General features: G+C 40.1%; 1 protein-coding gene across 1 annotated transcript in view; it reads left to right on the forward strand.

Moving 5' to 3' along the window:
- Nucleotides 1-26,145, forward strand: part of dpyda.1 (dihydropyrimidine dehydrogenase a, tandem duplicate 1) — a 132,420-nt gene that overhangs the window by 89,773 nt on the left and 16,502 nt on the right. Inside the window, exons 17-19 of the mRNA XM_026926535.3 lie at nt 8,932-9,052; nt 9,373-9,492; nt 25,862-26,004. Of these exons, the coding sequence (XP_026782336.3) occupies nt 8,932-9,052; nt 9,373-9,492; nt 25,862-26,004 (384 nt within the window). The remainder of the gene's footprint in view (nt 1-8,931; nt 9,053-9,372; nt 9,493-25,861; nt 26,005-26,145) is intronic.

The raw sequence follows: 26,145 nt of genomic DNA on the forward strand, positions 1-26,145 counted from the left end.
AGTTTGGAGCTCTGTAGCAATTGACTGTGAAGAAAGTCGACGACCTCTTTGCACTATGCGCTTCAGCATCCGCTGACCCCTCTCCGTCAGTTTACGTGGCCTACCACTTCGTGGCTGAGTTGCTGTTGTTCCCAAACTCTTCCATTTTGTTATGATAAAGCTGACAGTTGACTGTGGAATATTTAGGAGCGAGGAAATTTCACGACTGGATTTGTTGCACAGGTGGCATCCTATGACAGTTCCACGCTGGAATTCACTGAGCTCCTGAGAGCGGCCCATTCTTTCACAAATGTTTGTAAAAACAGTCTGCATGCCTAAGTGCTTGATTTTATACACCTGTGGCCAAGTGATTAGGACACCTGATTCTGATCATTTGGATGGGTGACCGAATACTTTTGGTAATATAGTGTGTATATATATATATATATATCACCTGCAATGTTTGGATTGCTTCTGCACAGTTATAAAACAGTAAATCTGAGTGTTTAGTTATTGGTCTGTTTAAACATAGGAAATTGTGCTTTCTGCCTCTAGCCGCCTTTGACACAGCTTGTCACCAATTCTGTAGTGGTCAAGGAAATGACATGAAAACCTACTCTGGCAGCAACACAGATGTCAGATAGCTAAAACAAAATCATTAAATGCAAAGCGGAAAAAGGATTTTAAAAAAATGATAAAAGGGCAGTTTGAAGCACCAGAGTTGGCCTTTCCATCATAAGCTTCCATCACACAGGCAGACTTTTCTCACTGTTTGCATTTTCCCTTTCTAGAGTCTGTGTCAGACAAATACCACAGATCCACTATTCACAACCTGTTGAAAAACTATAGTCCAAAACATAGCATGCCCAGTGAAACACTGCTTTTATCTTTTACCCACAATAGTGTACAAGTGGAATGTAATCTTTGAGGTTTTGCTAGGTGACGTATTATATACGACTGGGTCAGAGCATCTCCAAAACGGCAGGTCTTGTGTGGTGTTCCCGGTATGCAGTGGTTAGTACCTACCAAAAGTGGTCCAAATAAGGACAACCGGTGAACCAGCAACAGCGTCATGGGCACCCATGGCTCACTGATGCGCCTGGGGAGTGAAGGCTAGCCCATTTTGTCCGATCCCACAGAAGAGCTACTGTAGCACAAATTGCTGAAAAAGTTAATGCTGGCTATGAATCATGTTTTCTTTTACATCATGTGGACAGCCGTGTGCATGTGCATCGCTTATCTGGGGAAGAGATGGCATCAGTATGCACTATGGGAAGGCAAGCCAGCGGAGGCAGTGTGATGCTCTGGGCAATGTTCTGTTGGGAAACCTTGGGTCCTGGCATTGATGTGGATGTTACTTTGACATGTGCCACCGAAATAAACATGCAGATCAAGTACACCTCTTCATGGCAACGGTATTCCCAAATGACAGTGGCCTCTTTCAGCAGGGCAGTGTGTCCTGCCACAGTGCAAAAATTGTGCAGGGATGGTTTTAGGAACATGACAAAGAGTTAAAGTCTGGTCCATGGAGGCCCCACCTCGCAACTTACAGGACTTAAAGGATCTGCTGCTAATGTCTCGGTGCCAGATACCATAGCACACCTTCTGTGTTACATTTGTACAACTTCAGGAATCAATTGTTTATTTATGTTGCTTTATGTATGGAGATTAGTTTTCTAGATTAAAAACAAAATGCACGCAATGTGGATCCACAGCATAACTGTCGCTTAATAGATCTGCTTTGATAAGCAATGGGATGCTCTAACCCTGATGAATAAAATAAGCCTTTGGTGTAAGTAATGATAGCATCTGAAAGACAAACATACCTCATTGTATATTACCATTTCTTTAAGTCCTTATTCAGCATGAGTTGATGATTGAAACACCTGTTTTTTCTTGCTTCTCTGATTATGTGTTATACTACAGGAAATAAAACAGGTTTTCTATCTTAACAGAGATGGAGCTATTTTCCACTGCAGCGCTCATAAATTTAAAGAGTTATATCCGTTTGCTGTAGATTTTCTGCTCTAAGACAAAAAGCTAATCAAAGCTGCCGGGCCGCAGGCAGGTAACCTCCATGTGAACTAAAGAGAGGCAATATCATTTAATCACACCGTTTGGCACTTCCTCTACTAGCTGGGGAAAAACATTATTTCTGACTACATCAAAAGAGAGGCAGAATTTGATTTTAATGGGATATTAATATGCAATTTCCCCCCAGTGGCTGTGGTTAGCTTCCACAGTATAATGTTCATTCTTTTCTCAGAGCTGTTTAAAATGTAGCCACCATTAGAGATGATTTTTGTTTACTTATGATAAGCATAAATACATGTAATGATATCATTATCTTGTTTACTGATTGGTGTTTCAACTCTCCATTCAGGAAGCATTACATTTCCTGATGAGTTTGTATAGAAGCAACAGAAGCCCCTGAACATCACCTAAACAAGGCTGCCTGTTAGAATGTAGCTGTGTGCATTATCAGTATTTTTCTTTTATACTACTCGGTGTGTCCATATGGTTTTTCTTTCTGCAGTTCCTGGCCCACTCATTTGACATAAGAACAGTTATTAAAATATCAGGTTGAGGGGCATGTAAAACAACTCAGCATTTGTGACAGATAAAGATCTCTCAGGTGTGAGGAGTCTTTATTTCATTGCTCTTACTCAGGTTTGACTCAGCATCCACTGGGATCTCATATTTTTCCCAGCCTTCAATACAGCTCCTCGGATTCACAAATTAAAAGCGGCGCAGGCTCCCACAACTATTTTCAGCCCACCAAACAGGACCTAGTGGCACGCCGCTTCCATCATCCCTCCTACGAGACTTGCCGGCTGCTGGCTCTTAACGAGAGCGCCCACCTGCTGTGACCTTGCATGGCAAAATTAAAATTTCAGGTGCAAAGCCACTATCCCTTTTCCACCCATCTCTGTTCAAACCTCAGCCCCTCCTGTCTTTCTGCCTGAGGGTGCTAAAGACCCTCTCTCTGCTCTCTCTCTCACTCTGTACTCTCCTTGTTCCCTCTCTCCGCTCACCCCCCGTTGTGCTGAAATGAATCCCACGCCGGGCTCCACCTGCCCTGCGGTGACAGCATGGGGGAGAGAGAAAATAAATAAAGAATTCTCCACGGAGACACCGTGCCCCTCCTTTAATTTCATACTAGACCTCCCCTCCTCCACGCAGCCATTCCTCCTGAACGGTGCTGCCAGAGTGAGTATGCAATTCACTCAGCTCTTATTGCTGCTCACCAGTCGATTTTCTTTGCTGAATGCCCTTGAGTGGGACTGTAAGCTCTCCATGTCTGATCATGTGCCCACAAGGCACTCTGGCTCTTGACCATGTTCCTGATTTCGCGTTTCCCCTGCTGCAGGTCTGCACTGCTCCCAGGCCATTAGTGGCAGGTTCTGCTGAATTTTCCCCAGTCACCCTGCCAAAAAAGCAAGTCTGCCATGCACATACACACACAGGTGTTGGGGCAGTCCAGCCATGCATGTAATGTTGTGTGTAGCGGACTGCATGGAGGACAGGGACATGGTTCCTGGCCTACAGACTCATACTCTCACCCCCATCTGGCCTGTAATAAGCTGTCACAGGCAGGCCTCAGAGGGAGCACATGCCCACTGTGAGAGCACAGTTCTTACAAGCAGCATCTGTTTGGTGGCTGGTGCCTGGCTGCAGGCCACGACCCCGTCTCTCTTGCTGGAACAGGCCTAATGCAATTTCCCTATGACCCCTCTGGGAGGAGGGCCAGCTTTGCTTTCGGTGTGGCTGTGTTCATGTTGTCCTTCTTAAAGACTAACACCATTCTGCTCATAAAAAGCCATGCCCTCAGGATTCTAGGATCAGAATGCACCAGCACCAGACGCATGCTTGCCACAAACCTTGTCATACTGCTACAGCTGTGTATGATATAGAAACACCTCAGTGTATGTTTATACTGATCTGCCTTGACCAGGGGTGTCAAACATATAGCCCGTGGACAAGAACAGGAACCAAATGAATTTAGAGTCTTTGTTCTAGATTAAAATCGCCCTGTAGACCATAAATAAATTGAAAGATTTGAAAAAAGAGCATCTCTGTTAATCTACTGGGGAGAAGAAATAAACTCATTGCCATAAACTCAGCTACAACATTTGCCACTGATATGTAGTCCTTTACTAGCAAGCTGTTTTTTTAGGTTGTAGCCATGTCTTTTTCCAGAAGAGTTCATTTAAAGGGTGCACAGCAATGGGAGTGAATACTTATGCAATTTATTTTTTCAATATAATCCTGATTAAGCCCATTTCAGTTCAAGGTTATAACACTACAATATGTGGAAATGTTCAGTGGCAAATTAAAACTTATGCAGAGCACTATTATATGTATATTTATATATAATTATATATATACAAAATTAATTTGGATTTTTTTTTTTGTAATGAATTGCAGTCTGGTCATCTGTTTTGTAGGTGATACACATTATGTTCAATCCATTTGTGGATTCTGAATGTACCTTTCAGATAAATGCTGAAAAACGAACATATTTAAGAGTAGTTCATGTGTTATTAATCTGCTAAACTGATTTTTTGGTCCGACCTACTTGACATTGGACTAAATATAATGTGGCCTGTTACCTAAAATGAGTTTGACACCCTTGGTCTAAGTAGTTATCATTATTTACATGTACACTGCTCAAAAAAATAAGGAAACGCTTGATCATTACAGTATAACACCAAGTCAGTTAAAGTTCAGGGATATCAATCTGTCCAGTTAGGAAGCATAAGTGATTGTGAATCAGTTTCACTTGCTTTGGTGCAAAAGAAAGTGACAACAGGTGCACTGGAGAGGCAACAGCAAGACAACCCCCAAAAAGGCAATGATTTTGCAGGTGGTGGCCACAAACAATTGCTCTCTCTGTATCCTTGCTGACTGATTTGTCTCTAGTTTTGTGTTTTGTTAGGATCCTTGTCACTACTTGTAGCATGAGGCAGTATTTGCAACCCAATCAGGTTGCACAGGTAGTCCAGCTCCTCCAGGATGGCACATCCATACGTGTCGTCACAAGGAGGTTTGGTGTGACTCCCAGCACAGTTTCAAGAGCATGGAAGAGATACCGGGATATGGGCCGCTAAACGAGGAGAGCTGGACAGGGCCGTAGAAGGGCAACAACCCAGTTAGCAGGACCGGTATGAGATGTTTTGTGCAAGGAGGAAAAGGAGTAACACTGCCTACAAAATGACCTCCAGCACGCTACTGGTGTGCATGTTTCTGACCAAACTGTCAGAAACAGACTCCATGAGGGTGGCATGAGGGCCCAATGTCCTCAAGTGGGATCTGTGCTCACAGCCCAGCACCATGCAGCTCGATAGGCATTTGCCAGAGAACACCAGAATTGGCAGGTCTGCTAGTGGCGCCCCGTTCTCTTCACCGATGAGAGCAGGTTCACACTGAGCGTATGTGACAGATGTGAAAGAATCTGGAGATGCCATTGGGAACGTTATGCTGCCTGCAACATCATCCAGCATGACCAGTTTGGCAGTAGGTCTGTGATCCTTGGAGGGTCTCACAGACCTACATGTGCTAGCCAACGGTACCCTTACTGCTGTTAGGTACCAGGATGAAATCCTCAGAGCCATTGTCAGACCTTATGCAGATGCAGTGGGCACTGAGTTCCTGCTGGTGCATGACAATGCCCGGGCTCATGTGGCCAGAGTGTGTAGGCAGTTTTTGGATGACGAAGGCATTGATGCCATGGACTGGCCCTCACATTCCCCACAAGTGAATCCAACTGAGAACCTCTGGGACGTTATGTATCGGAGCATCTAAAGGTGCCGAGTAGCACCACAGACTGTCCAGGAGCTCACTGATGCCCTGTTCCAGGTCTGGGAGGAGAAGCCCCATGACACCATCCACATCTCATAGGGAGCATGCCCAGACATTGTCAGGAGTGCATACAGGCATGTGGGGGCCATACACACTACTGACTTACATTATGAGTTGCCGTGATGAAGTTCATGCAAGTTGGATCAGCCTGTAATTTCAATTTTTTACTTGGATTTTCGGTGTGATTTTGAATCCAGCCCTCAGTGTGCTGATGACTTTGGCTTCCACTGACCATTGTGACATCATTTTGTTCTCAACAAAATACACAATGTATATAAGTAAAGATTTTCAACTTGAATATTTCGTTCATTGAGATCCAATGTGTGACTTAAGTGTTCCCTTTTTTTGAGCAGTGTATTTACATGTCTGTTTTTAACACTGATATTAGGTTTGTTTCTAGAGGTTTATTCATAAAGACTAACATTACTACAGGTTTGTCAAGGAACAGAAGGCACTCTTTCCTATAATACTGTAGTGACATCTGGTTTTGTTGCCTGGAGTTCAAGATCTGCTACATCAACCAGTGAATCTCCCCAAGATGCCAGCAGCACGATTAACCATCTCTCAGGAGCTCAGATATTACAGCTCCTTCACTGGCAGATGGCTCGGAGCAGACTAGTTGAATCCAGCACTCCAACCTTGTTTATACCCTGTTTAAGTCTTGAATAAATCAAGACAAATTGCTATGGATGGCACTTGCTAGAGACACAAGTGCATAAATCCAATATCTTCTGAAAACTATGTATGAATTTTATCTACAACAGAGTAACCTTTCCTGTCCTCCATCTAGAGCCTTTAGAATGTGTATGGCATATCTTTAGGTGCAAATACCATCCCACTTACCATTTCTCTTAAGCAGAGCGCACATCTGCAAACACACAAATTCTGAATCTCATAGGAGAAAATGGCACTGAATTACCTAACATGTCATGGAAATAGAAAGGAAATAGTCTCAGGGACATGTACGTTTCTTTTGGGTACACTATTCTGACAAATCAATCCTACCTAATGGTTTTAAAAATCAAACACTCACCTTTCCTCTCTGCCGGAAACTGACCTCAGCGTTCCATTTTGCACATAGACCTGGTAAATCACACTTCTTTATACAAGAAAGCAAAACCCATTGCTCAAGAAGATATGTGTTAATAGCTGCTGGACTTGTCAAAAAAGCACAAATGATAGAGCTTGCTGAAGGACAAGGAAGAGAGAGAGAGATAGAGAGAGAGTCTGATTGAGAATGAGAGTTCTGCGCGAAGTTTGTGTGTGTCCAATGGAGAAAAATAAAGATAGAAAGAAAGCATTAAAATCTGCATTATGTAATAAGTATAAGATAATGAAAGGAAAAGGTCAGCACAAACTTCAGGAAATCAAATGACATTTTGATTGAAAGTTAAGTTTCTAGTATAGGTCTAATAGAGGCTTGGTGTACATAACTGGCAAGTAATATATTGTTCTATTGCTTGAAGAAAAATGTCAAAGATTTGTGCTCTTACTCATTGTCTTACATATTGACTAAGGACGCTTATTATACATCTCAGTTATGTCACTGTAACACACTCATTATAAATTTGTCAGCAAATTAAAAACAATCAAATGAGAAAAAGATTTCATAACTAGACCATGGGACAATGTTTATTTTTATGTAAAAAATATATATTTTGCTAGTTCTTTATTTAATATCTTGTATGTAAAATATGTGCTGTGGAGGTTTGGGACTTGTGCACCTGGTCTGAATATTGTAACTTGTCAATATGGAAGTCAGTTCCACTAAAATTCTGATATACTGTTTTTAATATTGAATCTTTCAGTCTGAGAGGATACTTAGTCAGGTTTAAGCTTAAGCCTTAGTGTAAAATAAGTATCTAGGAAGGACTGTTTCTCAACCTAGCAGTAACATTCAGATGTTTAAGAACCCCAGCATCGCTGCTGTGCCCAGTACAGTCATACCAGCACCATACACACTATCGTCACTTCTGTACAGAGAACGACCACCAGATCCACGATCACCACCAGCCCTCTGTATACACTACTAGTTAAAAGTATGGATGCACTAGTTTAAATATAAATTTTATATTGTCTTAAATTAATTTTGATATAGACTTATGGTTGAAATTTGACCCACGTGTAAATTTATTTACAAAAAGTATTTTAATAAGTAGTTTTTCCCTAAAAAAAACTTTTTGTTGTTGAAATTAAATTGTTTCTCCAAACAAGTAGTTTTTATTTGGAGCTCAAGAGAAGCAGCCAGTACAGGTGTCTAGTTAGGAACTTTAAGAAAGTTCTTTAAGGCTTAATCAGGAATACTGTTTACTGTAATTTACAACATAAAATAGTTTTGATCTGATTAACACTTTTCTTGGTCACTGCATAATTCACTGCATATGTGTTATTTTATAGTGTTAATGTCTTCATTATTTTTCTCAAATAATAGAAGACCGTTATAATGAAGAAAACGTTTTTATGTGATGTGTCCAGACTTTTGACGGATAGTGTAGAATACGCCATTTATAAGACGTGTTACCATATAATCCTTCCTCAGCGTGTTTGTTTCTCTCTCCTACGCTGAATCAAACTGTATTGCATTGTATTATATCTAAAAAAATTTAAATTGTAGTTTATTAAATCTTTGCCTGCATGATATGTATTAAATGTTGCTGATCCTTTGTTGGGAGAGATGCACAAATATGTTTGAGTGAGTGATTGTGCAGCAGCCATCCCTGTGTTGCTGTTGGTTTGGATGTCGTAGATTTAGACGTGGTTGTATGCTTGAGCAGGCTGCAGAACTGCGCTGAGTGTGAGCACGTCAGACACTGAGCAGCCTCTCCTTTCTCTAAACAGCCAGACTGACAGGCCAGGAGATGTCTAATAAAGCATGAATCCTCCTGGAGCAGCAGTTCACACTTATATAATCCCTCTATCGCTGTGCTGAGGATTTCTCTCTCCCTGTCTCTCATTCTATCTCGCTTACACACCCCATAACAGACTGCCAACATTAAGTTGCCCTGTTTTGTGTTTTGCACATTTAGTTCAGCTGTGTGAATCTCTTTTTGTTGTTGTTGTTTGTTTGTTTCCCCAACCAAATTTGAAAAGGATCCAGAGCTGGTGCGGAACATCTGCCGCTGGGTACGACAAGCTGTCACGATCCCTTTCTTTGCCAAGCTGACCCCTAATGTCACCAACATTGTGGATATTGCCAAGGCTGCACATGAAGGTAGCCTGTTCTTCCATACACATTTTGTCACTCTTAACCAGAGAACTGATCAATAAATGTAACAGATTTCACATTAGCAGATTTCACAACTTACAAAGGTCAAGTGTTATTCCAGCCATAAGGCACATTTGTGACATGTTGATAACAAGCGCAGTGAGGAGTAGTGATCAGATGTGAGTTGTGTAATGGTATGACCTGGCAGCGTGGGGCTCAGTACAAGCCCTACATTATCCCGCACCCTGCAGCTTTTTTGTAGGCTAGCTTTCACCTCCTTCTCCTCCTCCCTCTACGTGGCTAATTTCTGAACCCCATGGGTGTAGGTGGTGCAGATGGCGTCACCGCTACCAACACGGTCTCAGGCCTGATGGGACTGAAGGCAGACGGCTCTCCCTGGCCTGGCATCGGCCGAGACAAGCGCACCACATATGGCGGCGTGTCTGGTAAGTGTCACCCAGCTCACTGGATCCATTCCCTTTTCCTTAGGGACAGCACCACCAGATCGTGAGTGTGTGCAAGTGTGTGTTAATCTATTATTTGCCTCTTTGTGCATGCAGGAGTGTTGTGGGCTTATGTGGTTTTGTGGAAACACTTGCTTGTTCTCTTTTCAATTGTAATCATGTTTTTGTCACTGCTGTGTTAGAAGGGGGCTTGCTTTGGGATAAATGCAGTAACTTCAGTTGTGTGTGTGTGTGTGTGTGTGTGTGTGTGTGTGTGTGTGTTGCCATGCAGGACTGCTGGTCAGTGCCTATAATAGAAGTGACAGATGTCCTCAAGTGAGGTAGAAAGTTTGGATAATGCTGCCTCTCTTTAATTGATAAGGAAAAAAAACAAAGAGTACAAACTATATAGAAAAAAGGCAAGATGTCTTGCCAGGATCATTTGATAGGTGAAATTTTAATGGTGTAAAATGCATTTTTATAGAGAGCGTGTTCTCTCGCAATACAGCAAAACATCTGGTAAAGCAACTGTTATTGCATATTACGTTATGGTTATGCTGAGAAACCACACTTCCTGACAGGCCACTCTCAAAACACATCTGATTTTAGGAGAGTTTTGTTTTAAGGAAAGCATTTTAGTCCAGTAATTAAGAACTAGACATCACTTATGTCTTCTAAGAGATGTAAACGTTGACTTTTTTCCCAAATTTGACCGTAATTGCTTAAGGTACTGTATTCATCCAGCAGTGGCTGCTTGACAATTTCAGTATACATTCAGAAGGAGACAATACTGCAAGTGTATCTAATTTCCCAGGTATTGTAGTTTTTGAAAATATTCTCTGATAGTATCATCATCTCAAGTGTTGTCATTTGAATATTGTCTCATGTAAGTGTGCAGTAAGGGCTTTTGAAGGAAAAAAAAAAGTGCATTTCCAGCCAGAGCGCTGTGCTTCAATGGCGGGCTGTAAAACAAAGGTACTCTGGTTGCTATGGGATGTTAACATTTTCAGCGACAGCATTGCAGTTTATGAAGACATTAGACGGATGTATTTTCAAAAGAGCGTGGTTTTCCCTCTGCTGCACTGCAGGGAGTGCAGCTTACGTGTTTCATGTGTATTTCATGTGCTTCTATGGATTCCTTATTTGATATTTGTTAGATTACAGTAAAGACTCTACTACTGAAGAGGATATTGTTAGATCACCTGTTCACTGTGAGTTGTTCTGGTATGGATAGGGGTCCCACCCCCTCCCCCACCCCCCCCACCCCAAATCATGTTTGCTGGAGTGTGAGAAGTCTGATTGTCTGCTCTCACCTCCTCTGTGCTGGAGCCATTGCGCTTCATCAGAGGGCAGCATGAGCTGCTGTCCAGTCAGTGGTGTGCTCCAGCCATGTGCTCAATAATTCATGTGCGTGCTGTTGCTCCCCCTCCTTCTGTTCTCGATTGTGGCTAGATGGCTGCTCTGCTGCATAGTTAATGCTATTTATGAATCAGGACTTCTTTTTATTGTGTGTTTTAGTGTGTGTCTATGTTTGTGGACAGAATGACAACTATTGGCATGGTGTATGAATGACATACATTTGCAGGCCCATCCCTCTGCTATCCTATGCCTTCTCCTTTAGCAGTTTTGCTAGTCCAGAATGGCTGGGATTGGAGAAAGGAGGAAAAGACAGGAGGTGGCCCAGCACCTGGCCCAGCAAAAAAGGAGGCATTAAAAATTAATGGACAGACTATTGTGGTAGTATTTTATATAAGTAAAACTACTTAGTGTCATCTTTTCCCTATTTAAGATTTACCTGCTGGGCTCTGATATCCCCCAGGAGTTGAGCCTATCAGGACTTTCGCTGCACCCCTGTTTAGCATCTATCTTCCTAAAGCCTGCAACCCTATGCCACTCTTCTATGCGACATAATTCATGGCAGCCATGATGTATGGGATTTGATTTAATGACAAAACTATGATTTTGAATTTATCACATGCTTGTGAGCTGAATTTTTAATGATATTCTTCAAGTATATGCATGTTTATGGCTTCGTTTTGCTTTGAATCTTCAAGAATTTCATCCACAAATAAGCGACCTGAAATTTGCCTAGCTTACTTTTATCATATCTGTAGCAGCTATGCAAAAAATAGTGAGAACAGGGTAATAGGGCAGAAAGAGTTTTTTTTTTTCTTAACTCTGGCTGTAGGGTAAAGAGCTACTACTTGCACATCATTTCAGAAATGATGAAGGATTTCTTATCTTCACCTAAGTTCACTGCACTGTGGTTATTCAATTCCTATGTGTAACAGGTCAGTGGAAAACACATACAGCCTCCTGTTAGAGAAAATATTCTCCTCCTGTCTGTTGGCTACTAAAAGACAGCCTCAAGCCCCTCCACCTCGGTGTATGCGCGCGCGTGTTTTTTTTTTCGTGGCTGATACATTTTGTATGTCTCTAAGATCAAAGCTGGGCAAGGTCTCCTCTGCCAGGCTTCTTCAGCATGCTCTAGCTCATACTCTCAAATCATAAGTTTGCTGCATCTCCACACTACAATGTCAAGAACTGTGGTGTCAGACCTCTTATTTGAAAGAGAATTCAGGAATATACATAAATTTGTTGTCTATCGAAATGTTTGGTGCAGACTATAAAGCAAGATGCAATGTAGCTTTGATTCACACAAAACTGTCAAAGGGGTTCTGGCTTTTTGATTTAAAAGAATTCAATGTACTATATAAAAACACACTGTAACTGCCCTAGTTTATACACTGTATATATGGAAACAAAGCTTCAAAGACCAGAAGCCTAAGGATTTGTGGGAAATAAAATGGCATGATTGTAATTTAAGTGCATTTCTAAATAAGAATCATAACGCTTGTGTTCATTCTCTGTAAGTATTATACTAATACTATCATTACTTTGTCAAGTTCTAGGGAAAAGGAAAATTATCCAGTTATAGATAATATGGTGTCTAGGTATACACAGTCTCCCAGTGGTTAGGACTTGGTTAGCTGCAGAGACTGCACAGAAGGCTTGTTTGTTAAACCAATTAAGGAGTGACAGAGGAAACAGCCAATGATGGTTAAAAACTGCCACTGGAGGTCTTCTGTAAGGCCAAGATCCCCCAGTGACTGCCAGCATGAGCTCAGCCTAACCATTACCTGACCTTGATTAATGCAATTCTGCGCAATCACTGTACTGAGAGTGTGAAACATGAAATTGTGTGTTAGGCAAATGAGGAAATTAGAAATAATTAGCAGTGGCTTTTCACTGTCATTGTTAACTGTTGACTCCCCAGTAAGTTACCTAGATTTCACACTGGATGTAGCACATAAGTGATTCATTCAATCCAAACAGAAACACTTTATATTTTTTTTTATTTAAAAATATAAACCTGATAGAAACATCAGTATCAGTAAACCATACAAGGTTACCTGTTGTAAGTTAAGATTTTAAATTAATCTGATAATATATTGAAAGTGCAGGTGTGGGAGTTGAGAGTTGTGGCTCTGTCAGTTAAACTGTGCATAAATCAAGGATATCTGTGAGTAAGCCTCCCGCTTATTTTTAGCTGAACTAACTGATCACAGACTTTTGGATCCCTGGAGGACTAGTGGTTAAGCCACAGCGCTCTCACCGCTGCTTCCCGGGTTCGATTCCCGGCCAGTGCCACTCCTAAGCCTGGATAAAATTGGGGAGGGTTGTGTCAGGAAGGGCATCCGGCGTAAAAACTGTGCCAAATCAAATATGTGGACCAATGATCCGCTGTGGCGACCCCTAACGGCAACAGCCGAAAGAAGAAGACCAACAATATCAACTTATCACAGATTTTTACTTATCATTTCTAGCTATCTAGTGTTAACTGGCTAGTTGCTATATACTACAAATTTATCTTAGACTAGCTACTCTGCTTTGTGAGCATGGTTAGCTACTTTGAATTACATTATCTAGCAAGCTCTTACTTTACTCTAAAACCTAGAAATGCCATATAGTCATCTGTGAAGATTGTGACTAAATAACAACACATAAAAATAATAACAATGACATTAAAACATACCATTCCAGTTTCACAGTTGGTGATGAGCCTGATGTGACTCAAGAGGTACCAGAACCAAAATGAAAATCATTTACAAATCAGTAACAAACCAACCTGTTTAATCCTAAGAGATAAAATGAGATTGAAATGGTCATGTAAAAAAGAATTATGACAGTTTTTGGGATGCAAAAACCTCAAAAACTATAACTGTAAAACTATAAGTGGACATATAAAGGGAAAAAAAACTGAAACAGGAAATGTTGCAATGCAGGAAAAGAATACATCTTTTTAAAGCAGACTCCCACAGAAAAGTATATTTCTGTTCTCATGCACAGTTTCAGTACTTTCCACTTTATATTCTGTCCAGTTGAATGTTCTGTTTCAAAGTGTATCCAGAACACATTGCTACTTTTAGACGGACTGGTATAGAAATTAGACCTATGGCATTAGTGTGGTACAAATGGCCACTAAAGGATATGAGAGTTTATCAGTGCTCTAAACTCTGCCATAGTTGTGCAGGTGCTAGCTATATATCTATATCTGTATCTATATCTATCTATCTATCTATCTATCTATCTATCTATCTATATACTGTGTGTGTGTGTGTGTGTGTGTATGTGTATGTATGTATGCTTGTGCTCGTGTGTTGGGTCTGTTCGTTTGCAGATTAGGTTTATGGGCTATAACTTGGTTTATCACCAATGATTGAGCTATGGCTAGTGTTTGTATCAGTGTGTGCACTCATCTGAGTGTGTGTGTGTGTGCACACCAGCCTTCATTAGAGTGCAGTGCCATGGATTGAGTGGTGTCAGAGCCCCTGTGAGAGCTACAGGATGTTGGCATGTATGCTACTGCATAACTGAAAGCCCATCATCTGAGAGAGAAAGAGAGAGAGAGAGAGAGAAATGGGTGTCAACAAATGTAGTAATGCTCTGAGTGGTCTACATTATGTGCCTCATTTTGACTTTTTTATATTCATTGATCACAATAATCATCATTATAATAATCATTGATCTTTTTTCTCCCTGTCTCGGTGAGCATAGAGCAGTGTTCTGGGACTCCAGGGGCTGATGTTCTTTTTTTTCTCCTTTAATGTGATAATGTTCACACATCAGCCAGTGTTTCTTGTCCTGCTGTTTGAGGATCGACTCTGTAACAACAATGAGAGAGGGAAAGAAAAGCTGCTTGTCTGCAAGTCCAGTTCAGCTTCGTCTGAACGCTCATGTAGCTTTCTACCTCTTTTACCAAAGCCTATCTCCAGCTGTATTCAGCATGTATCCAGACTGCATGAGCATTTATGCACTTCTGCATTCATAGAGGAAAGAAGAGCTGAGATGCTGGTCTGGCAGGCCACAAGTCTAGAAGACCTCTTGCTCTTTGTTGACAGCAGACTCCTGTCAAAAATAAAAAGAAAGCAAGTTTGTCTTTCATGTTTCATTTTTATTTACCCAGGACAGCCTCTTCCCCTCTTGCTGTGTGACTGCTCTGAAAGCTGGTGGAAGAGTTGGGAGATGTTTTTCTGGAGTCTGTGATGCAAGAGGCTATAGCTGTTTAAATTAGAGCTGCATGTTTGAGTAATCAGCATAGCAGTCTGAGTGTTAGACAGACTATGGTACAGTAAGCCTTTTATTTTAATTAAATGATTAATTAAAGCTGCATTGCTGAGGACAGACTTCTAAGCACTGTCAAGATTTCAATTTTGTGTTAAATATATTCTAAAGGCCAGACCCTTAAATCTCATGGGCCAGTAGCAGGCAGCGAGCTGTGAACATAAGCACAGGCTAACTTCTAATGATAAGAACACAGAATGAGATGAGGTTCTTGAAGCACAGCCACTGGATTAGGCTATCAATCACTGCACTCTCTAGGGACATGGCAGATGAGACAAAACACTGAAAGATAAATCAGACAAAAAAAAAAAGAATATTATTGTTGCATTCTTTTTCTCCCTTCCTCTTTGTATATATCTTTTTATCTCTCTCTCACTCTATATGTGTGTGTTTGTCTGTTCCTTTATTTGCTGTTCAAATTAGAATCCAAAGCTTTAAAGGTGTTGAAATCCACAGACAGGAAGCGGATAAGTAACGGTCCTACAAAAAAGTGTTAGAATACTTCGCCATGTTAAGTAAGCCCTCCTCAAAGTAATACTGTTTGTGACCCATTGATTGTTGAGCTCACTTCAGAATCTCATCCTGATCTTTGCTTTAAAGTTTTGTGCGAATAGATCTGAGCATTCATGGTTACAGCTTTGCGAATAGATCTGAGCATTCATGGTTACAAGCTCTGCCCCAGTCAGCGTTCCAGTTCATCCCAAAGGTGTTCGGTGGGGTTGAGGTCAGGACTCTGTGTAGGCCACTTGAGTTCTTCCACTCCAACCTTGGCAAACTATGTCTTCATGGGCTCTTTCTTTGTGCACAAGGGCATTGTCATGGTGGATGTTTAGGCCTCTTAGTTCCAGTGACAGGAAATTGTAATGCTACAGCATACAAAGACATTCTAGACAATTGTGTGCTTCCAACTTTGTGGCAGCAGCTTGGGGAAGAACCACATGTGAATGTGATGGTCAGGTGTCCATTGTGTTTATATATATATATATATATATATATATATATATATATATATATATATATAGATATAGATATATAGATAGATAGATATAGATATATAGATAGATAGATAGATAGATAGATATGCAAGTATGGCCAAAATCGCTCAATTCGAAAAATAAATAAATATATTTTTGAGAATGCTGTTGACAAGCAGCTAGGGACCTGAGTTTTTGAATGCATAAATTATTATCCTAGTACTATATGGAGCCCAAATTTCATTTGCCAACAGGTCTGGCATCATTATGAAAAGAGGCTCCAGGGCAAATTCTGCTCATCAGTTTCTTTTTCTTGGTTGGCTTAATTCGTGATCTTAAATGGTGACAGCCCTATGGATGTAAAGCTTGTTGGTGCCTCCTCCAGCAACATACCCTCAGTCTCTACTTCAAAGTCACATTGTTCTGTCTCAGGACTGGATTTTGTGGGGTTATTTGCGGCCTTAGAGTGATATCTTGGACATAATTTCATTCCAGGTTTCACAGCTACATTCATTCTTTTGCCAAGAGCACAGCTAGTTCAATTGAACCCGACATGGAGTCTAGCACTTACAGGTTATTTGGTTTGTTGAAAAGATCACAACATTTTCTCAAGTGTTCTTCAAATCAGTCGAGATTCAGTGAAGAAGGCAAATATAATGTTCTGCACCAAGTCCACATAACCCATTCTTCTTTTGATGAGCTCTGTATAACTTGCTGTAAAGGTGCTAAGTTAAAGTGTGACTTAATCTGTGGCAGTCTGTGGCAGAATGTAAGAGTACACCAACAGAGCAAGACAAAACGGATGCCATGACGGCTAATGCACTGGACAAGGTGATAACTTGTGACAATCAAGCCTGTGCTATTTTCAGAGGCTTTTATGGGCACACAAGATTGAGCAATCCCAAAATCCCTGTGACATCAGACATATAATTAAGCAATATTTTAAGCAGCAGAACATTTTACTGAATATTGGTCTGTGGAGCATTCTAGGAACTTAGGGGAGTGCTCATTGCTTCCACATTGATGACACTGGCAATATTTTAGGTATATAGATTTACAGAAACAGATGAAGAAAACCCTGTTGGTACATGGCATTGGGGTGCTAATGGTACTATATAAAATATATTATATAGTACATTTTCTATAATTGTTAGATATAGAGAAGGTACGTAGTATAGAGAATTTTCTATCCTTTTCAAAATAAATTGTTAATGAGTAGTGAAATTGATGATTTTCTTACATTTGAAACCTTACATCTAAGAGAAGCAGCAGTGTCTGGTGTCCACAATGGTGGTAGTGTCATCAGATCCAGCTTTTGTAATAGTCCAGCAAGTTTCAAGTCCCTGTCTACAATATTGATCTTTCTATGAGAATCTGAAAAGTGCTTCAAAAGTGCCATCAAAAAGTGAAGAAAGCTTAATATGTTCAAAAAAATTAACATCATTATTTTCTGTGCATCACATTTTAAAAATGATGGTCAGATCACTAAAATATTTGAGATTTGTCAGTCATTTATACCAAACTTTATATAGTAAAAGTTTTAGCAAATTCTGAGACCATGATGCAACCACCTCTGATTGAGATGATATGGAATGACCCACTAATTTTATGAAGATATGCCAAAATCGTGGGCTAGCATATTATGCAAATTACATTAAATTTGAGTGGGCAGGGATAAATGTTTCAGGCATCTTCAAAGCATCTTTTATGGATTGAGCCAATGAATCATCACAAAATAAAAAAGAATTTTGGCTGTACATTTTATTTTACAAGAGATATATTTGTTTTTAATTTCAAAAACATGAATAGCACCCTTCCAGTTGCCAATCTGTGTGAGGTTGCATAAGGTATTAGGGTACTGTAGGGTGTATGGATGGAACTACTATTCATATTTCATTATAGTAGCTCATTGTTAACCCTGCCAAATACCTGCTGAAACCTGATTGGCCGATAACGGCCAAAGTGACTCAAAGTCATTGAGTTCACATTAGAAATCCACTTACAGAATAGCACAAATTTAGGAAATTTCAGCTCAATTGGACTCACTGTTCCTTCACAGCCTTTCAAGATCTATATGAAGCCACAGAGCAAATCATGACATAGCTGTTTTAGTAAATCAGACTCCACTGTGCAAGGACTGATTGATTACAAACCTCAGCATATTTTTTTGGACTTAGTTTCAGCCTCCAGTGAGCATTTTTAGACCAATTTTGTACACCTAAAGATACACCTAAAAACCTAGGATTATTTTGCAAAAGTAAATGGGTGGAACAAAAAGGTCCAACTTGCAAACTGGTTTGGAATTATCCAAAGAATCAGAGGGAAAAAAGAAATTTGTCTGTAGGACTCAAAGTTCACAATATATGGGACAAAATGATTAACACTGCACTCTAGCGCTACCATCAGGCCAGTCTCACAGTTTCTCTTGACTGAGTAGAGAGTACTAGCTGTTGACCAGATTTCATTTGCTGGCTTTGCTCCTGATCACTTTGAGGCAGAGAATCAGAATAATAAGAACAATTCCAATAGGGTTTCTAAGCACTTTGTGCTCAGACTCATTATTATTATTATTATTATTATTATTATTATTATTGGTGCAGTTTATTTTATTACCATGAAAAACACAAACAAAATGTAAAATCTGACCATTTAACATTTTTTTTTTTTTTTTGTGAAATGCATCTTGATGAAAATAAAGTCTGGATTTTACCTTAAACATCTCACAGTTAAACATGAACTTACAGTCTTGTTCTTTATTTAGTCAAGGAAAAGCACTTAGCCACCCAAGATTATATCCTCATGACATGGTGCTAGTATTATTCTGAACGTCTTACCGAATTCATGACGCTGATAATTCATCATCTGTTCTTTCTTCTGTTCTAATGCTTTATTTTGTTATCATTAAAAGCATGTTGACATTTAAATTTCTAGCAGAGTCTACCATGCATTTTGTTCCATTACACATGAGGAGATGTTCCAATAGATGGGAAATCAATACTGCATATATGAAGAAGAAACAGTTGAGAATAATTCACTAATTTCATAATTGACTACCTTATGCATTACCTTATGGGAAGTAAAAAGTTTTAGATGGAGATATGTACACCACAAACTTTAACAATAGTCTGTGGTCTTTTTTTGTAACATGAATAGCATTTTTCCTAACAACAGAAAAACAATGGAAATTAGGATAGATTTAAGTATAGAAACTAGGCAGTAAAAAGCTCCAGCACAGTACCCAGAGACAAATGTAAATACTTGATTAATTTAATGTACACAATAAGTAATCCAGCTATGACGAGAGTACCTAGTAACTTGGTGAGGGATTCTGTTTACTGCACTGGACCAACTACTAGCCTGAAAAGAAACACATGAAAGTAGAGTGAAATATAATACTCAGGAGGAAACTTGAGCTTGTATTTGAAGTGGTACAGTAAGTAGTCTTCTGTGAAGGCAGTGGTTAACATCCCTGGGATTTAGGATTGCTGTATTTCCAATTCCCAGTGGAATAGAATGAGCAAGAAGGTGGGTGGGGCGATTCATCTGGCTTTGGAGACGATACTGTCTGGGTATTCTTCGGTCTCGGGTAGTACAAAATGAAAAAGATGAACCAAGCAAAGAACATTGTCCTCTTGACTTGGCAAGAACTTATGCTCAGGGCATTTCTTATTATTTTAGACGCATATGATATACACTCACCGAACTCTTTTTAGGAACACTATATTTATACTGGGTAGGGCCTTCCTTTGCTCTCAAAACGCAACCCAAAGACGGTCTATTGGATTCAGATACAGTGACTGGCAAGGTTACCAAAGAACATTGACCTCATCTTCATGTTCGTGAAACCAGTTTGAGATGACTTTTGCTTTGTGACATGGTGCATTATCATGCTGGAAGTAGCCATTACAAGATGGGTAAATTGTGGCCATGAAGGGATGCACATGGTCAGCAACAATACTCAAATAGACTGCGGCATTCAAGCAATGAGTGATCGGCATTAATGGGCCCAAAATGTGCCAAGAAAACATTCCCCCCACCATTACATCACCTCCACCAGCCTGGACTGTTGACACATGGCAGGTTGGGTCCATGGATTCATGCGGTTGGTGCCAATTTCTGACCCTACCATCTGTGTGCCTCAGCAGAAATCCAGATTCCTCAGACCTGGCTACGTTTTTCCAGTCTTCAACTGTCCAGTTTTGGTGAGCCTGTGCCCACTGCAGCCTCAGCTTTCTGTTCTTGACTGAAAGAAGCAGAACCGGATGTGGTCTTCTGCTGTTGTAGCCCATCTGCTCAAGGTGTTGCCATTCTTTGTTGACCTCTCTCATCAACAATGAACTGCAGAACTGATGCTCACTGGATTTTTTTTATTGCACCATTCTGAGTAACCTCTAGAGACTGTTGTGTTTGAAAATCCCAGGAGATCAGCAGTTATAGAAATACTTAAACCAACCTGTCTGGGACCAATGGTCATGCCACGGCCAAAATCACATTTTTTTCCCCCATTCTGATGGTTGATGTGAACATTACCCAAAGCTGCTGGCCTGTATCTGCATGATTTTATCAATTGCACTGGGGCCACATGATTTGCTGCTTAGATAATTTGCATGACTGTGTAGGTGTCCAGATGTTCCTGATAAAGTGCTCAGTGAGTGTATATAAACAACAAAAGGCTTCCTTTCTCTAGAGCTAGAGTAGCTCTCTCTGCCCGACTTCATAGTTTCTCTCCATTGATGATGACATAAATGCACAGGGGAAAATCTTTGCTGCAGTTCTGCTGTTGGGACAGGACAGATCCCATTCCACCTTGCAAATGCCTACCTTGCCAGTGGAAGCCTCCATACATTTAACAGTTCAAAAAAAAACTGAACACCCCCCGTAGTCACTGTTTAGTAATGCTGAATTTTCTTGTAAACTATCAGTAAAATGAACAAACCCTAAAATGCTGTGTAGTTTATTTACAGTATTAAGGTGTGGTCAGTCCAGCACCCTATGACCCATTTAAATATGATATATTCCCAGCATGCATCTGTTATTCCCAAAATAAGTTCCAAATCCACTGTAATCCTGACCAGGATAAAGTGATTACTGCATATGAATGAATGAATGATTTGTTTTTTTTAGGTTACAATACATTAGCTTGCATGATTCACTGGGTTTTTAAGTTATACCAGAAATCACAAAAGTTCACTAACAGCAAAGGTTTTAAAAAGGCAAATATTTACCATTTGAATTCTAAAATTATTATATATATATATTACTTTTGTTTCATAGCTCCAAACAAGCTTATCATTATTAGAATTAGAATTCATGAATCAAGACCTCTTAAAGAAATAACCAATCAGACTGAAATACACTATATGGTCAAAATTTTGCAGACACCTGATCATAACACTCCTGTGATTGTTGAACATCCCATTCCAGATTTAGCCCTCTCTTTGCTGTTATAATAACCTCCATTCTTCTGGGAAGGATTTCCACTAGATTTTGTAGCATGGCTGTGGGGATTTGCCCAGTCAGCCACAAGAGCATTAGTGAGGTCACACACTGACTTCCTTGGTTGTGGAGGCCTGGGGTGCAGTCAGCGTTTCAGTTCATCCCAAAGGTGTTCAGTGGGGTGGAAATCAGGACTCTGTGCAGGCATCTCGAGGTCTTCCGCTCCAACCTTGGCACACCATGTCTTCATGGAGCTCGCTTTGTGCACAATTTCATTGTCATGCTGGAACAGGTTTGAGCCCCTTAGTTCTGGTGAATGGAAATTGTAATGCTACAGAATAACAGAAGACATTGTATACAATTATGTGCTTCCAACTTAGTAGAAATAGTTTGGGGAAGGCTCATATGTGGGTGTGATTGTCAGGTTTCCACATACTGTTGGCCATATATTGTATATAACTTTTCTGCTTGTGACCTCACCTCATTCATACAGGAGTTCTGGTTTTGTTTGATTTCATTCTCAACAAATCACCAAAAGGATAAATATAAAAACAATGTAAGCATGAAGGCCATTGGTAAACAAGCAATGAAAGCTAAAGGCAGAGAGTGGGTCAGGGGCTGTTCAATTATATTTATATAAAAAATTCATTGCCATCACAGCCTACACATATTTTATATTTTATGCTTATTCTACTATAACATGTCTTTTACAATGCACTGCACACCAGTGTAAGCACATGAGCCATAATTTATTGATGCAATACAGCCTAGTAGCATCTTCATGTGCCCCCACATTTTTTCTGTATAGCAGGCAGGCAGAGGGAAATTGAAGGCCCTTTGTGAGTCTGCACTGAAAGGCTCAGAAATCAACTTGGCCATTTTCTATAAGAGGAGGTTAGTGCTTAAAGCGTATTCTTCTCCCTTTCTGCCAACAACCGGCAGTATTTTGCTTAAATTTTGTCATTCTTTGTGCCAATATAAAACACTCCTCTCAGTGTTTGATCACTTTCCTTGTATTCTGACCCATAGAGCATTTGTGCTGTAGCTATACGTCTTCATCTTCCCAATTGCACAAAAGTGTGACCTGCATTACATGCAAATGGGAGTGTGTGGACTTTGGAGAGTGGCCTGCCTGGCTGATCCACTGTGGGTGCACAGGGACTAAAGCTAGAGCTAACAGAGAGAAAGGAGTTGACTACAGAGATGTTCACAGTCAGCAAGAACTGGGTGCACAGAGCAGCATGGCCTTTGCAGATCTTGAATAGCAAGCACGTGGATCCAAATGCTGAATTATAAATCTTTAGGCATTGTTGATATCAGAATCAGAAGCTGCTTTGTCTCACGAAAGAGAAAAGGCCACATTCTGGAGAGGACCCCACTGAAATGGAAAGTTACTTCTGAATCACAAGTTCTTTTGTGGATTACCAACTGTCCTTTTTTTATAAACTGAAGGGTCTATAATATATCTATAAATGAGCTGGTTTGAATAGCTGAAACATTTTTTTCTATTTTAATTTTAATAAATGTGCATGTAAATTCTATTATATTGATTTGTCTAGGAATTAGGATGGAAAGGAATTACATCATCAAAGTGAAAAGATGAACTGATGACATTTTCCAAATGCGAACCCAAATGCATTCACAGTGTTCATCGGAATTATCTGCAAATTATTATTATCCATTAATGAAATGATCATGAATCATGAAATGAATCATTTAATTAATTAAATGATTATCCAAAACTGATTATCCAAAGATTACATATCAATTTCATTGCTAGGGCAGAAAGGCAGTAGCATTATCAAGGTGAAAATAGCCTCCAGTGACTTGTGTATCGACTGGTCAGATGAAAGACATTCAAGCAATAACACTTATAGTCTAAAAATAGTCTAAAAGGTGAAATTCGTAACATTATTATTTGTTGTTAATACATGGAACAGCAAGAATCATTCATGGTTTCATGTTTATTAGCCACACAATGTGGTAGTAACACCTGTGCATGTTTCTCTTCTTCTTCTCCTTCTTCTTCTTCTTCTTCTTCTTTCAGCCTGGTATTTTTTCTATTGTCATGTATCCAAATCACTTACTAAAGCCCAGATTTGTTAAATATATCAGTTGACATATTAAATTGCTTTTGTATCCTTGACCTACTGCTGTTGCTATTCACCGCAGAGTAACAGGCAGCACAGTGTGAGTAGGGAGGTTCATTATGATCCTGTAGGTCATGTTTAGGTGGATTTCCCTAATTGTCTTTCCTTGGATGTGCTTTCCCTGTTTCTCATGTTTATCTGATGTTTCCAAATTTCAAACTCACCATGTCCTATTTGATTTCTGTGTACATCTCACTGTGCTCAGAATTATTCATCAAAAACACAGGTGCTACGTGCATGTCTTTCATGATTGCCTCATGCTGATTGAACCAACAATAGACAAAACAGGAGAAATGAGGAGACGCTGACTGGTGCAAGGGCCTCCTACCTATGACCACTTCTGCCCTAAGCCAAACAAACAGTTACAGCCTAGTGATCTGAATTTAGGAGACAGCCATAATCTTACCACTGACCTTGAATCAGGGCACAGCACCAGCTTAATGAATGTCCTGAGATCAACAGCCAGACGGAGATCTTTATAAATGGTCAAGAAACAAGATACAGCCTAACCACTTGCTGTCACAGCCAAATTACTGATGAACTGCAGAGATCAGAAAACAGTCACAGATGGCTGCTGTCCTGAGATTCGAAACAGTCGCAGATTAACTACTGTCACTACTGATCAGGAAACAGTCACAGTCTAACTGACCTGATATCAAATATTCAAAACACACTACTGACATGAGTTCCAGACACAACCATAGCCCATCTACTGACCTGATATCATAACAGAGTAACAACCCAACTATTGAATAGAGATCTAGAAATCAAATAATATAAAATAAAAGCAACTGAGAAGACTGGAAATTCACTGTCATTTTATTATTATTGTCCTATCCAGTGTGTACTCCCCCTTGTGACCACTGTTCCCGACATGGGCTCCAGATCCACTGCGACCCTGACCAGGATGAAGCCATTATTGAGGATGAATAATAATAATAATAATAATACTAATAATAATAATAATAATAATAATAATTTACTCCTTGTCTGTCAAACATGGTCTCAAGGCTTTTCAGCTTTTGAAATGACTATTCACACAGAAATAGTGTTTGGGATGTGCTATGGGAGGAGTTGGAGTCATTGAGCATTGCTCATCCGTTTCTAATGCAATTAGAAGCCTCAGTAGTTTCTCTGCAGTGCTCTGGGGGGCAGTGAATGTGACCCACACTCATACTCAAATCCCTAGGCTTACGTTTGAGTGTCAGCTACCAGAATTGTTAAGTGTCCCCTGACTAAGTTGACTGTAATTCATGTCAGTAGATTACATGGCTCTAGTTGTCAACGATTGCATGTTTCATTGGACGAGTGTGCCGAATGGTGTTGGAGGAGATAAACTCATCACTCAGTGAAGGTGAGAGGATGCCTCAGCTCTGCAGCCAGGCAGGTGTCTGTCATGGCAATCAATAACGCTTGTGTGACTCATTGCCGAGTATTGCCCAGTTTTTCTAACTTCTTTTCATTTCTGCAGAAGTAATGTGGAATAAAGAGTGTGAGTGATCTTTTCATATTGTGTTGATCTCTGAGTATCTTTCTAAGATTATGCTACTGACCTGAAATTAGGAGATCACTGAAGCCAAAACTACTGAACCGATAGTCCTTGAGACTTGTACTTTGATACCTTCTTCTTTTAAAAAAAATATGTTATCTATATCGCTGAGGATTGTATTATGTTCTCTGTGTGATTAGTAAGGGTCATTTAACATGAAGGAGAAAGCTGGTCTTTGCATGTGTGCCTGTGCCTCCACACTGGACTGTAGTGGCATTGGAGCTAAATGAGGGGAGACAATGTCTCCCACTGATCAATGAGGGAAAGGCCTGCCAGCTAACTGTGGTTAAATCTAATGTGATAAACGACTCCATCTGTCACCGGTTTTAATTCATTCAGGACACTGAGACCCAAGTAAATAAATAAAGGTTGTAACATTAGAAGGTACAGCACTCCCCAGAGCTCTCACACTGAAATGAAATATCTGTGTATGGGTTTGTGAAAAAGAAAGAAAAAAGAGCGTGAAGGACATGATTATGATTAATGCTAATGAGAAAGATCATTTTGCGCTTAGATGAGGTATGCTACTGCATGACCATTTCATCCATATTAGACACTTAGTCAGATAATTCAATTTTGTGAATGAAATATGAATTTGTTTATTTGTTGTCTGTTTGCTTTTATTTGCTTGCATTCAGGCAACGCCATTCGTCCCATTGCCCTGCGTGCGGTGTCGGCCATAGCCAGGGCACTCCCTGGTTTTCCTATCTTGGCCACTGGGGGCATTGACTCTGCTGAGTCTGGCCTACAGTTCCTCCATGCCGGTGCCTCAGTACTGCAGGTAATGTTGCTCTTGATATTTTAGCTTTGTAAATTTGTTCAAATCCAACAAAAAATTATAACACAAGATAGCAAATATAATTTACATGTTAATTTAGGACTGCATTGCCGTTTCATTATCATCCAGCTAAGAATATTTTGG

This window comes from Pangasianodon hypophthalmus, chromosome 1, assembly GCF_027358585.1.
Source record: "Pangasianodon hypophthalmus isolate fPanHyp1 chromosome 1, fPanHyp1.pri, whole genome shotgun sequence".
NCBI lineage: Eukaryota > Metazoa > Chordata > Actinopteri > Siluriformes > Pangasiidae > Pangasianodon > Pangasianodon hypophthalmus.